Source organism: Neomonachus schauinslandi, chromosome 5 (genome assembly GCF_002201575.2).
Source record: "Neomonachus schauinslandi chromosome 5, ASM220157v2, whole genome shotgun sequence".
In the NCBI taxonomy this organism is placed as follows: Eukaryota; Metazoa; Chordata; class Mammalia; order Carnivora; family Phocidae; genus Neomonachus; species Neomonachus schauinslandi.
The window spans coordinates 45,391,052-45,404,676 of record NC_058407.1 but is presented as its reverse complement, the minus strand read 5'-3'; the positions used below and the strand labels follow the sequence as shown (position 1 = coordinate 45,404,676).

Below are 13,625 nucleotides of genomic sequence, written 5' to 3'. Positions count from 1 at the left end.
TAGAGAGGCACAATTATTTAATTTAATTTTTACTCATTTCAGTAAGATAATAGCTAGAACATTGTAGATCATCACTAACAAAATATAAATAAATTCGTTAAGTAAATTATTTAAATCAATTAAAGAAGTACAACAGCTACATTTCAGTAAACATTTGGATCTGTGCTTAATCCAATAATGCCTATGACTACCTGCTCCATGTCAGGGCTGGGGAAACATTCAGAGTCTGCCTTTGGAAGATATATCATCTTGGAAGGGAAAGGAGAGCAAAGCATGTTTCCTTAGGATTAATATGTAACAGATTTTCCCTTTTGTACCTTCTGTTTTCCAGAGATCTATCTTACAACCTGCTAGAAGATTTACCCAGTTTCTCAGTCTGCCAAAAGCTTCAGAAAATGTATGTCTATAAGAGTCTCTAAGTCACTTAACAAAAAACAAGAGCCAAAACTCACATATCCAGGGGTCATTGGTTTGCTTGCCCCGTGATTTCACTAGGGAGACATTTGGTGCTTTCCCTTCTCATACACACAAGGTGTGACTGTGTAGGATGGCTATTAAGTTGGGAAACATAGATAATATTATTTTACCATGCATTGTACTGTAAGTAAAGCATTTATTATGCTCTTTCCACCCCAAGCTTGGTGTTATAATAGAACTCTGGTGCTATTGGAGCTTTGGGATTTTTCTAAGCTTACATATCCAATGAGCGGTATTATTTGGAAATATGGGAGGGACTTGGGTTCGTTGGGTGTTTGTTTCACAACAGCCATCTTTAGAGGAGGTGTCCTATTCGTCATATTCGAGATGCCACTGATGCTTCTTAGGCAGGAAACATTTTAACATTCCTTTCTTAAAATTGCCTCCACAAAACATGAGCCTTATTGCTTTAAAGTCATACTTAGGTTTCGATCAAAAAGATATTAACCATCTATCTTCTCCCATTTCGTTTTTCTCTGAATGCCTTTGGGCGATTAAGAGAGAAAAAGAAAGGCAAATCTGTCTTTAAAAGGTAATGGTTTGATGCTCTTGAAGACCTTCCAAGAATTCTAGAAGGGCTCAGAAGGCAGAGCCAGGCACCAAGTGATTGAACGAGGCTGGCATTTTTTGCCCACCCAAAAGAACTCATCGCTTCGTAAGAGAGGCAACACCTACGTGTATAAACTGGAATGTTCTTCTTTAAGCAAAACAAAAATTTTTAAATCGGTCACTTGATAGTCACACTTCATGTGTTCCTTTGATTGGGGACAGGTCATCCCTCTGTACAAGTTCTCTGAAGACTAATCTTTGAAACCAGTGACTTTGAAATCAATCTTTGGAACTCTGTCGTTTCAGAGACCTGCGACATAATGAAATCTATGAAATTAAAGTTGACACATTCCAGCAGCTGCTTGGTCTCCGAGCCCTGTGAGTACTGCCTCCAAGCACCTTCCCCAACACAGCACTACTTCCCTCATATTTTCTTTCTGCTGTATACAGGTATTGTTGGACCTTTGTGCCTACTTTTGCTATGAAAAGGCAAATCTCTTGCTCATGATAATTTTTGGGAATATATTCAAAAGTAGTAAATTGGCAGTCTGCTCTCTGACATGGAACTTGGATAAAGAAGAAGGAGGCCAAGCTGTTGCCTTGCCTACGAAACGCGTTTCTGTCAGCAGCCTGGAATTGGTAGGGATCGTTTTCCACACAGAAATGGGATGACCACACAATTCTTCCTGCCTGTTCGTTTTTCCTGGGTAAACAGTTCTCAGTACGTGTCTCAAAGTACTTGCGAATCATCTGGGGGCCACTGTAAAGAATGCTGGCTTCAGGTCCTCACCTGCCTCATGAGTTAGAATCTCTGAGGTGCAATAACAATCTGCATTTTAACAAGTACACTAAGGTTTGAGCACAGATGCCCTGGAAAATGCTTCTGTCGAATTGTAAATATGGTATCTAATTCCATTTTATAATTGAAAACACCATATTTTAACCATAAATTAAAAAAATAAACAACTCAGTAACTGGTTGTTTTCTGTGACAGATCTTTTTCATCTTGAAACTGAATTTCAATGTAATTTTGATGAATAATGACAATATGTAATGTTTAAACTCTGGTATATTTTGTTAAAAACCCTTTTTTTCCTAAAGTTTTTCTTTTTTTTTTTTTTTTAAGATTTATTTATTTATTTGTGAGAGAGAGGGGAGGGAGGGGCCGAGGGAGAGGGAGAGAGAGTCTCAAGCAGACTCCCCACTGAGCGTAGAGCCCGACACAGGGCTCAATGTCTCGACCCTGAGATCATGACCTCAGCCAAAATCAAGCATCGGTGCTTAACCGACTGAGCCACCCAGGTGCCCCCCCCTAAAGTTTTTCTTAATACTTAAGAGACTATATCCTTGTAAAATAATACCATTCCTCAAAACATTTTAAATTTACCCTTAAGAATCATCTTCTCCTAAAAATTTACCTTGAAAACTATCTTGTTCTGAATTTAAATATGTTGCCCGTTTCTTACTTTTGGTATCAGCTTGTGAAGTTCTTCTACTTTTTTAAATAAATGTCAAACAAAAATACATTGCCTATCTCATTACCTGCCTTTTTCACCCAGTTGGAGTTCTGGCTGTTTTCAAAAGTCAGTTCCATCTTAAAAGGCTGATATAGTTGATAACACTCTATTATGTCGTTGAAATTTGCTAATATAGTAGCACTTAAATGTTCTCACCAAAAATATTTTTTTTTCATATACATACGAAATATAAGGTTGACCTCTAATGACACCAGAAGAATGGGACGCAGACCCTGAAGGCTACATGTCCAAGTCTCCCTGAACTCCTCCTGCCCCTTAGACCCCACTAAACTCTGCCACCTCCAGTTAATCCACTTTTCTGCCACAGGCCCACAGAATGGCTTCCCTGGATCTCCACCATCATCCTCCTAACCAGCCTTTCCGCCATCGGTCCCCACTCATTCTGTGAAGAGAATCTTTCTCAAATAGAAATCTAATTATGGTGCTTCCCTGATGCAAGAATCTCGTTAGTCCCCTAATGTCTTTAAGATAGAGACTAGACTTCCCAGCACTGCCTTTCAAAATCTGACTCCAACCTCCTCGTACGACCTCCTGACGCTCACCCACACATTTCCAGGCCTCTGACACATGGTGGCTAGCTCCCCTGTTCCTGCTGCCCATCGGATTCCTCCCCCTTCTTGACTTGCCCCCTGCCTGTGCCCTTGTAGGAACAAGACTTCCTGCCATGAGCCCAAGCCACTCTGATGCCCTTTGCACTCTGACACAGGACACAGCTCTCAGCACTGCCATGCGTACACTGTGCCCTACCCCAAAATGACAAGAACGTTTTCATCGTCATATCCCCCAGGGTCTACGACGTGGCTCTCTCATTATTTACTTAAGCATTTCGAACGTGTTCTGAGCAAAAGATCAGGGACTCTGATGTCAGTCAGCTCGAGTTTGAAGCCCAGACTCTGATGTCAGTCAGCTCGAGTTTGAAGCCCAGCTCCTGAGATTATTCTATGACTTGGAGCAAGTCACTTAGTACCCTGTGCTTCACTCCTCGCCGGTAAAATGGGGCTACGGATAACACCTACCTCTCAGACTTGTGCTGACGGTTATGAGAGCAAGCGAGGGACGGGTGTGCAGAAACCAACAACATGGCCGAGGCTGAGGCCACAGAGACACAGGCACAGAGAAGGGAGGCCGTGGTCAAGAAGGTGTGCAGCACCAGTGCCCAAGTTCTCTCTCCTGAGCTTCCACCAGGAATCCGACTGCGAACAGTAGGGAGCCATGGGTATGCCACCTGCAAGGTCAGCCCCAGGCACTGAAAATGGCCGGAGAGCGGAAATGGCTCCTCAGGGGGCTGCCAGGAGGATTCCAGCACACAGGTGTACAAACAGGAGAGGAATTACGGTCCTTTGCACATACAAATTCTCCCATATTTACTAGAAAACCAGTCAAATTGCTATAAAGCCCCATGGCAGGACTTGGCCTCCATTCCTGATATTCCGCTCTGTGAGGCTCACCGGGGGCACCCATGTTCCCCCTGAAGCCACGAGACACTTTGACAGATGGTAGGACCTGCTCCCCTCACTGGGCAGAGACTTTAGGAGCAGCTCAGCAGAAGACAGGCTCCTCGCTTAATTCCCCAACCCCCATTTGGAGCTTCCCCACCCCTTCCCTGCCATTTCCTCCCCTTGTTCACCAAAACTGTTTTCTGTTCTGGGATCCGTGATGGATCAAAATAAAAAGCCTTCCAGTTTCATCCAGTTTAGGGAGGCTTTCAAATGAGAATATAAATGTTCTGTGAAGACCATTTATCCAAGGTAACTCAAGAGACCCAGTATCATAAATAAATCATTCATCTGTGCTAGAGAAAAGTTGACTGCGATCACTTTCAATTTCCTCAGATGTCTACACTTTTGTTACACTTGTTAGTTAGGCATTTTAAAAAGACCAATTATAAGTTCATTTTTCCTTTTTTGAAATGTGGAAGTTCTTATTCCTGCTGAATCATCTACATTTCATTGTGTGTGTGTGTGTGTGTGTGTGTGCGTGTGCACACGCATGTTGAGTGAACTTTATTTCTCCATAAATTGTACGGTTTTTTTGTTACTAAAGGATTTTATTTCCTACATATTAGCCCCCTTTTTATTTATTTTGCAGTTAAGAATTCCAATGTGCATCTCCTTTACTGGGAATTTTTTAAAAATACTTCTCGGTGTTTCTCTCGCGGGCTGACATACTTGACAACGTACACAAAGCGTTGCTGAGTTTCATTACAGATCTAGGACATTTTATCCACTTCGAATTTACTTGCTTGTCAGAGGAAGACCCTCGGAAGGTCCTGTCTCTTACTCCTCCTCCACCCCCACTCATCTCAGAAATGCCCTCATAAAACCTCACAACCATGTTTCAGTGAACTTTTTAGCAAACAGTAAAATCTAAAATATTCACTTGCATGATTCTTCCTGGGTTGACTTAAAACAAGGTTGATTTAAAGTTCCCTCTTTAGTCATTTATACTACTAATATCTTTATCTGAAGGCTGATTTGATAAGCTCATTGTTTTGTCCTGAATGAAGTTAAATTTTGGCAGAAGAATGAATATGTATGGTAAAACTTCACACAATCTTTTTTAAGTATATAATCCTCTCACTTGCCTTATTTTTTTTTTAATAGGAATTTAGCCTGGAACAAAATTGCCATCATTCATCCCAATGCATTTTCCACTTTGCCATCTCTAAGAAAGCTGTGAGTATTTCGTGACTTGTTTATGGCATATTTTAAATAATTGGGGGGCCACCTAAATTCATCAAAAATGTCGGTTTTGCGGAAGAGGCCGCCGTGCACAGATTGCCTGGCCCTCAGTGCTGTCCACACTGGAGCTGAGTCAGACCAGAGAGGAGCCCCCTCACCCCGCCCTCCAAGGCCGCAGGGGCCCTGACGTGTTTAATTGAAGATCTCGGTGACAGCTGGTTCTGGTTATTGAGGTGAAATTTTCCATTTTCGCTGAGCAATCAGGTGGGGTGGAATAAGATGTCATTTCGGTTCCAAAGCCTTTTCATTTCATATTTGCCATCCTGACTAAGAGAAAACTTTCCTGTGCCGCTTCCCAGCCCCCTCCGCTTCTTATGCCTTCCGCCCCCCCTCCCCCGCCCAACTTAATCCACTCAACATCACTTTTCAAATTAGGTGTAGCACCTTCCACTGATTTGCGATGTCCCCACCTGACAAAATGAAGCTGAACGTAGAAACTACAATTTGAATGTGATTGAAACACGTCCCCTCTGCAATTCTGATTTTAAATCGAAAAATTATCAGGAGCTAAACCCAAAATGTTTATTTTTACCATGAAGGGTATGGACCCTGCTTAGAAGTTCTTATGGAGCAGTTTAATAATCTTTAGGTTGAGCTTCTTTTTTTTTTTTTTTTAACACCGATGCTTTCTGCTAACACAGACCAAAAGCCAATTGTTGTTTGATGTTTTGCAGGGACCTATCCTCCAACCGCCTGTCGTCTCTTCCTGTAACAGGGTTACATGGTTTAACTCACTTAAAATTAACAGGAAATCATGCCTTACAGAGCTTGATATCATCTGAAAACTTTCCAGAACTCAAGTGAGTTTGTCATTAAAACTAATAAGATACATTTGTGGTCATGCAAAGTAATAGACGTGTTATAGTAGTTTTCGAAATTTATGAGGTCATGGGACTCTTTTGAATTGCATTTCATGCCCTCAAGTCCCCCACCCCTGGGGCATTGTTAGGACAAACCCTGAAGTGGGAGACTGCGTCTTCCTGATCACATTTCCTTTCTTTCTCAAAGATGCCTCCCAGAATCCTAGTGTTCACGGGAAGAGTTTGAAAACCACTGATCCATGGGGTGTAAACTAGGACATGTAATTAAATAACATGATAACATTATTGTAGTCCTGCTTGTGTTTTTAAATTAATCTAGCTTGTTATATGTTCTAATAAAATGTACTAAATTTATATTTCTTTGAGGAAGTAATGCTCTTTAAAACCTGTTATGCTTATTACTGTTAAAAAAAATCCCTTGAAAGACTATATATACCTACATACATGTAGGTATGTGTGTGTATATATACATATATATACACATTTTTAAACCACAGTACATTTTACATACTTTTAAAACCATAATCCCAAACGAGAGTTTGGAAAGTAGAAGAGAGCAAAAATCTAAAAATACCCCCTAAACAACTTTTTAGTTTATTTCCTTCCAGACTTTGTTTCCAATGTATTTTTAATCGTTAGAACCACTGTACATATACAAATTTACATCATGTTTTCATTACTTTACGTTATGTCATACTATAAGCACTTTTTAATGGTGCTACAATTTCCCTAGCAGTCATTTTTTAACTTCTTTATTATGGAAATTTTTGAGCACCAAAGTAGAGAAAATAATATAATATATGCATCACTCAACCTCAACAATTATCAACATTTCATGGCAATAATTTTTAATAACTCCATCATTACTATAAATAACACAGTAATGAACATCTTTGTACACAGTTAATATTTTAGTTTCTCAATTAAGGCTAAGATCCAAAGACAGAATTATTGAGTGAAAGAAGATGAACACTATATTTAATAACCTGTGTCTTTAAGCATGTGTTTTTGTTTGGTTTCGTTCATTTAAAGGGTTATAGAAATGCCTTATGCTTACCAGTGTTGTGCATTTGGAGTGTGTGAGAATGTCTATAAAATATCTAATCAATGGAATAAAGAGGACAACAGCAGTACAGATGACCTTTATAAGAAAGATGCTGGAATGTTTCAAGTTCAAGGTAAGACCTGCTATGTCACACTGATGAAATTATATCTAGAAGGGTCTTGAAAAGTCATCAAACAGGTCATCCGAACTCCAGATAAGTCCCTCTGTAACCAGCCCCAGCAAGTTGGCAATCAATCCCACTACTTAGAGACTCCCAGAGAAAGAGAAATATCCCTTAGGATTCATTCTAAAAGTTCATCTTTTCCGTAAGTGATTTCTTCATACTTTTATTTATAATTCGATCCCCTTTAGCATAAACTATCCTCAGGGGTAATTCTTAATATTGATGTTAATATTTCCATAAGCTTTTTTAAAAGGACCTCATCCTTACAGCTACCTTTTTTTTTTTTTAAGATTTTATTTATTTAGGGGCGCCTGGGTGGCTCAGATGGTTAAGCGTCTGCCTTCGGCTCAGGTCATGATCCCAGGGTCCTGGGATCGAGCCCCACGTCGGGCTCCTGGCTCAGCGGGGAGTCTGCTTCTCCCTCTCCCTCTGCCTCTCTCCCTGCTCATGCTCTCTCCCTCTCTCTCTCTCTTTCTCTGTATCTCTGTGTCTCAAATGAATAAATAAAATCTTTAAAAAAAAAAAAAAAGATTTTATTTATTTATTTGAGAGAGAGAATGAGAGAGAGAGAGCATGAGAGGGGGGAGGGTCAGAGGGAGAAGCAGACCCCCCGCTGAGCAGGGAGCCCGATGTGGGACTCGATCCCGGGACTCCAGGATCATGACCTGAGCCGAAGGCAGTCGCTTAACCAACTGAGCCACCCAGGCGCCCCAACAGCTACCTTTTTTTAAAAAAACATGTTTCTGAGTGGTTTCCTCCAGAAGATAAAATCCATTTTTATTCTTAGGGCCTGAGAGGAGCGGACAGAATAGGCATTTAGATGCCTCCATATGTCAGCAGAAGGGCTCAAGAATCCCACTTCTCATCCAACTAATTCTCAAACCTTCTCCCCTCCCACCCCCCATGGAGGTATCTGTCAGGAAGGCGAAATGAGATAATGTCTGTAAAGCACTTGGCTTTCCTTGAAGTAAGAACTTACTTAAACAGGCAGCAACGCACCTGAAACCACACCTGTGGTAATGAGGAGGTGCCCAGGCGGCCCCCACTTTCCTTTCCTGCCAACCTTGCGAGTTTGCACAGTGTCTAAACAGACTGGCTTCTCTCCCTTTGGGCCCTGATGATTTGTTGATTCCCAAGCAAGTGTGATTCCGTCTGTCTGCATGTTCCCACCTTACCTTCTCTTCATGCACACACATCGGTTTAAGGAGCTGATATTTTAGCCCTTGGCTTTTTTGTTTGAGGCCACAGCATGGATCTGGCTCTTGTTTTTCCCTTAGTTTTTGCTCTTCCTGCTTCATCCATGCTAATTTCTATCATATTTATTCACGCAGGAAAAAAAAATTAAGAGCGCCTACTATGAGCCAGGAGGAACACAAGGGACCAGAAAAAGTTCTTCAAGGAGTTTATGTTTAAGGGAAGCTGTTCTTTATGTTAGATCACAAAACTCCTATTTCATAAGTCGGTGCTAAACTAAGCACCAAGCAGTAACTTGATTTGTCCTTTGTTAAGCAGAATTCCCCAGGAAAGATAAAAACTTACTATACCTGATTCTCCTTCTTGTGCTCGGAGAACACAGCCCAGAACCTTTGCACTCGAGCTATCTAAGCGTTGGAAAAGTGGAGACAGAGAGGCCCACAGCCTCTCTCTAATTTAGGTCAGTGCAATTTGGGACCATCGTGAGCTGCAGGGAACAAGGACAGAAGGAGAGAGCTAAGGTGTTATGGTCCGGAGCCTGGGGTTACCCTCCCTTGCCCCCAGTTCATCTGGAATTACTACGTCATATAGTAGCTTGAGTAGAACATCCAAAGGCCCAAAGCCGGAGCCCAGGGAAAAGTGAGACGTCTGGCCTTCAGTTCCCTTTGTGACCTTTCATGTCTCGAGGATGTGGTCGTGGGAGGTGGTCCCCGGGAAAGAGAGACAGAACCCATCATTCCAGGGCTTCTCATTCCTGCAGATGAGCGTGATCTTGAAGATTTCCTGCTGGACTTTGAGGAAGACCTGAAAGCCCTTCATTCAGCACAATGCTCACCTTCCCCAGGTGAGAAAGGTCTCAGCACTGCCTCAGCACCATACCCACCACTGACTCTGAGGCCATCAATGACATATTGGTGACACTTCAAAGCGAAATCTGTGCCACCTCTGAGGCTCTTATATCCCTCCCCATGGGGACTTTTAAAATAGAAATGTCCATTCCCTAGAGTTGATCCCCATTCATAGATAAGGTTTCTGGGAAAGACCTGATTCGGATTAATGAAACCTGAAGAATCAATCATGTAGTTAGAAGCATATGCAATTTTTAAAAGATTTTATTTATTTACTTATTTATTTATGTATTTATTATTTACTTGAGCGGGGAGTGGGGGAGAGTGCATGGGCTGCAGAAGGGGGGAGGTGGGGGTCCTTGAGGAACAGATGGGGAGGGAAAGAATCTCAAGCAGACTCCCTGCCGAGTCATGCTGATGACTCTGGGCTCCATCCCACGACCCTGAGATCATGACCTGAGCCAAAACCAAGAATCCACTTAACCAACTGGGCCACCCAGACACCCCTCATAGGCAATTGTTTAAGTGATATCAGCAATCTAGCCTGAACTGGTACACAGCAGTCTTGCTTCATGTAATCACTTATTTTTTAAGATTTCATCTTCCCTAAATAGCTATTTGATTAAAGCAAATAATAATTTATACAGACAAGTAAAAAACTGTATATTGACTTCACGTGTTTGTCCCATTCCCAGGAACAGGATAGGCCAGTTGGGGGGGGGGGGGGGGGAAGACAGCTCTCTTGCTCTCAAATATCAAATGTCATTATAAACCTAAGATGAAATTTTCATGAAATGCACTCTCATACTACCCATACTTCCCCTTCTAATATTATGGAGTATTTCCCTAGGATTCTCTTTCTCTGCTTCCAGAACATTTCTGAAGCATTCTGGAAAAAGTATAATGAAAAGCCCAGGAGATCTGGCTGTATTTGGGGGACCTTAATCAAGTGATTGAAATTCCCCATCTCCATTTCTCTGTGTTTAGCTTCAAAACATGAGCACCTGGTATTCGTGTTTTCACAGTAGTTAAAGAAAGAGCATGCCACAAGGGAACTGTGTGTTATTCTGGCTGTTATTGGCCTCTCTCTTGGTGTCCTAATAAGAGAAACAAAAAGGTAATGTGGCAGAGGTCGTAAACCTTAGTTTGATACCCAGTCTCTTTCTTCCTTGGACTTCTAGGGCCCTTCAAACTCTGCGAATACCTGTTTGGTAGCTGGCTGATCAGAATTGGAGTGTGGACCATAGCCGTCTTGGCGCTTACTTGCAATGCCTTGGTGACCTCAACGGTGTTCAGAGCCCCTCTGTACATTTCCTCCATAAAACTGTTGATTGGGTTAATAGCAGCAGTGAACATGCTCATGGGGGTCTCCAGCGCTGTGCTGGCTGGTGTGGATGCGTTCACTTTTGGCAGCTTTGCACAGCATGGGGCATGGTGGGAGCAGGGCGTCGGGTGTCAGGTCGTCGGGTTTTTGTCCATTTTTGCTTCGGAATCATCTGTTTTCCTGCTTACCCTGGCAGCCCTGGAGCGTGGGTTCTCTGTGAAATGTTCTGCAAAATTTGAAAGGAAAACTCCTTTCTCCAGTCTGAAAGCAATCATTCTGCTCTGCGCGGTGCTGGCCTTGACCATCGCCACGGTTCCGCTGCTGGGGGGCAGTGAGTTCAGCGCCTCCCCGCTCTGCCTGCCCCTGCCCTTTGGCGATCCCAGCACCACAGGCTACATGGTCGCGCTCGTCTTGCTCAACTCCCTTTGCTTCCTGGTGATGACGATTGCCTACACCAAGCTCTACTGCAATTTGGAAAAGGGAGACCTGGAGAATATGTGGGACTGTTCTATGGTGAAGCACATCGCTCTGTTGCTCTTCACCAACTGTATCCTTTACTGCCCCGTGGCTTTCTTGTCCTTCTCCTCCTTACTAAACCTCACCTTTATCAGTCCCGAAGTAATTAAGTTTATCCTTCTGGTGATTGTCCCGCTTCCTGCATGCCTCAATCCCCTTCTCTACATCCTCTTCAATCCCCATTTTAAGGAAGATCTGGGGAGCCTGGGAAAGCAAACCCACTTCTGGACAAGATCGAGAAACCCAAGCCTGATGTCTATTAACTCTGATGATGTCGAGAAGCAGTCCTGTGACTCAACCCAAGCCTTGGTAACCTTCACCAGCACCAGCATCGGCTATGACCTGCCTTCCAATTCTGTGTCACCACCAGCTTACCCGGTGACCGAAAGCTGTCACCTTTCATCTGTGGCATTTGTCCCATGTCTCTAATTCACCTGTGGGAGAAAACATTTGCAAACATTGAAAAACCAAAAATATGAGATTGGGTACATCAGAGCAGTAACTAAAAATAGCCAAGTGGAAACTTTGTTTTTGATATCTCTCAGCGTGGAAAAAGCTGGAAAACCTGTTGATACTGGAAAGTGAAAAATAAGTCTAAATGCTGCTTGTATAATTCATTCAGATACAAGAGATAGATCAGTCACACTATTTAGGTATGCCCAGATTTTAAAAAGCAGATTTGCAATGTTCAAAAAAGATTCTCCATGATTTCAACTGAATTCTTTTTAAACTCACCAATCTAATTATTTGGGGAGAGGGGCAGAACTACTTGCTTACAAAAGAGGTTTTAAATCAGAAAAGCCCTTAAAAGATGGTTAGAGGTGTTTGGAAAAATAGGGTTTTAAATGGCCTACATTACCAAGTAAAGGCTGTGACCAGTAGGATTGCATTTTAATGACCATGTGGATGTTTTAGTCCTCCTTTGCCTTTCCTCACAAAGGATCCTTCCAGGTCACCAATCCCCTCCTGAATGGATAATGTGGGGCCTTCTTAGTTATAGTCCTATCATTTTTAGAGATGCCAGAATTTGTGTATCAGCATGAGATGGTTCCACCTCAGTGAAGTAGAACTGTCTACAAATATTTTGAAAGGAAAATAAACTTAAATCCTTAAATTGCCATGAAGGCGATCATGTAGAAGTGAGGTTTGCTTTGTTTAATTCCTTGTTAACTCCTTGCTGTCCAGCACTCAGAATAAAAGTCCATTGCCGGCAATGGATATACCTAGAAAAGATGGTGAGCAACCTGGGAGGATTTTGGTGTTTTTTGTTTGCTTGTTTGTTTTCAAGTGAGTGCACACTTTTTGCAGGTGGTTTTATCAGTTGATTCAAACTAATGTGCATCTTAAGGAAATAATCAAATGCAGACCGACATAAATGAAAACCACTGGCATAATAACTTCTCACATGTGTATCTCTAGTAGCTCTAGCAATGATGTCTGAAACCACTTTGGACTCAACAGGGACTTGTAACATATCCTGTTTATTTAGCTTGGTTTTAGCTGTGTTGTCTCTGGACCAACCCACTTGATGTCAGGAACATGACTTCTCTGCTTATTCCATATGTAATACATGTGTTAAGTATTTTAAGAAGCAAAATTATTAAATACTAAAGGTCAAAGGATTAATTTGTAACTTCTATTATACTACATTAGCTTCAATACATCTAAACCAAAAGACTGCTAGGTAGATTTATTTTTATATAAGCATGTTTATTTTGATCAGATGTTTTAACTTGGAATTGAAAAAAAATACATTTATGAGATGTTTTATAAGATGTGTAAATATAGAACTGTATTTATTACTACAATAAAGATTCAGTAACACTAAGGACCATGATGATAATAAACCATGTACAGTGGCATATTCTTCCGTATATATTGTGTTTCTCTGCCCATTTTCTTTAAATTCATTAACTGTACATAATATGTGTAAATGTATAGTACTTGTAAATAGATTCCAAACTTGCTTTTCTACTGGGTACAAAATAAAAGAAATTTGTAATAAAATGTGTGACTATAAAACAAAATATCTTCAGCTCTTTTATTGAACCCATAGGCAAATCTATGGTCTCCTAAATGTTTTTTATTTCTGATGTGTAAGTACATTTGCTATTGAAGTATTTGCACCTTAATATTTTAGGTATTTTGGACTTATCTTAAGAAGTAAACCCTTCACAAGAATAAATCAAGGTATCTTTACCCACTCCCGGATTGTGTTAAGTAGGGCTAATAAGCCATTTTGTCATGGCAAATGACTTGGTAAAATTTATTGTCCCCATTGAGGGTTTGGATTTCATAGCCAGAACCCATTTCTTTTGCAATGTAAAAAGAAAAAAAAAAAAAACTCCACAACTAGAAAGAAATATATAAATAACAAATCAATCTTAA

At 41.3% G+C, this 13,625-nt stretch overlaps 1 protein-coding gene across 3 annotated transcripts in view; it reads left to right on the top strand.

Moving 5' to 3' along the window:
- The window catches only part of LGR5 (leucine rich repeat containing G protein-coupled receptor 5), a 126,091-nt gene extending 112,833 nt beyond the window's left edge, over window positions 1-13,258 (top strand). For all 3 annotated transcript variants that reach the window (XM_044914758.1, XM_044914757.1, XM_021678587.2), the window contains 7 exons: window positions 332-397; window positions 1,333-1,404; window positions 5,168-5,239; window positions 5,980-6,105; window positions 7,159-7,304; window positions 9,310-9,393; window positions 10,579-13,258. In XM_044914758.1, coding sequence (XP_044770693.1) covers window positions 332-397; window positions 1,333-1,404; window positions 5,168-5,239; window positions 5,980-6,105; window positions 7,159-7,304; window positions 9,310-9,393; window positions 10,579-11,666 — 1,654 coding nt within the window. In that variant the 3' untranslated portion in view covers window positions 11,667-13,258. The remainder of the gene's footprint in view (window positions 1-331; window positions 398-1,332; window positions 1,405-5,167; window positions 5,240-5,979; window positions 6,106-7,158; window positions 7,305-9,309; window positions 9,394-10,578) is intronic.
- Window positions 13,259-13,625: the final 367 nt, after the last annotated feature.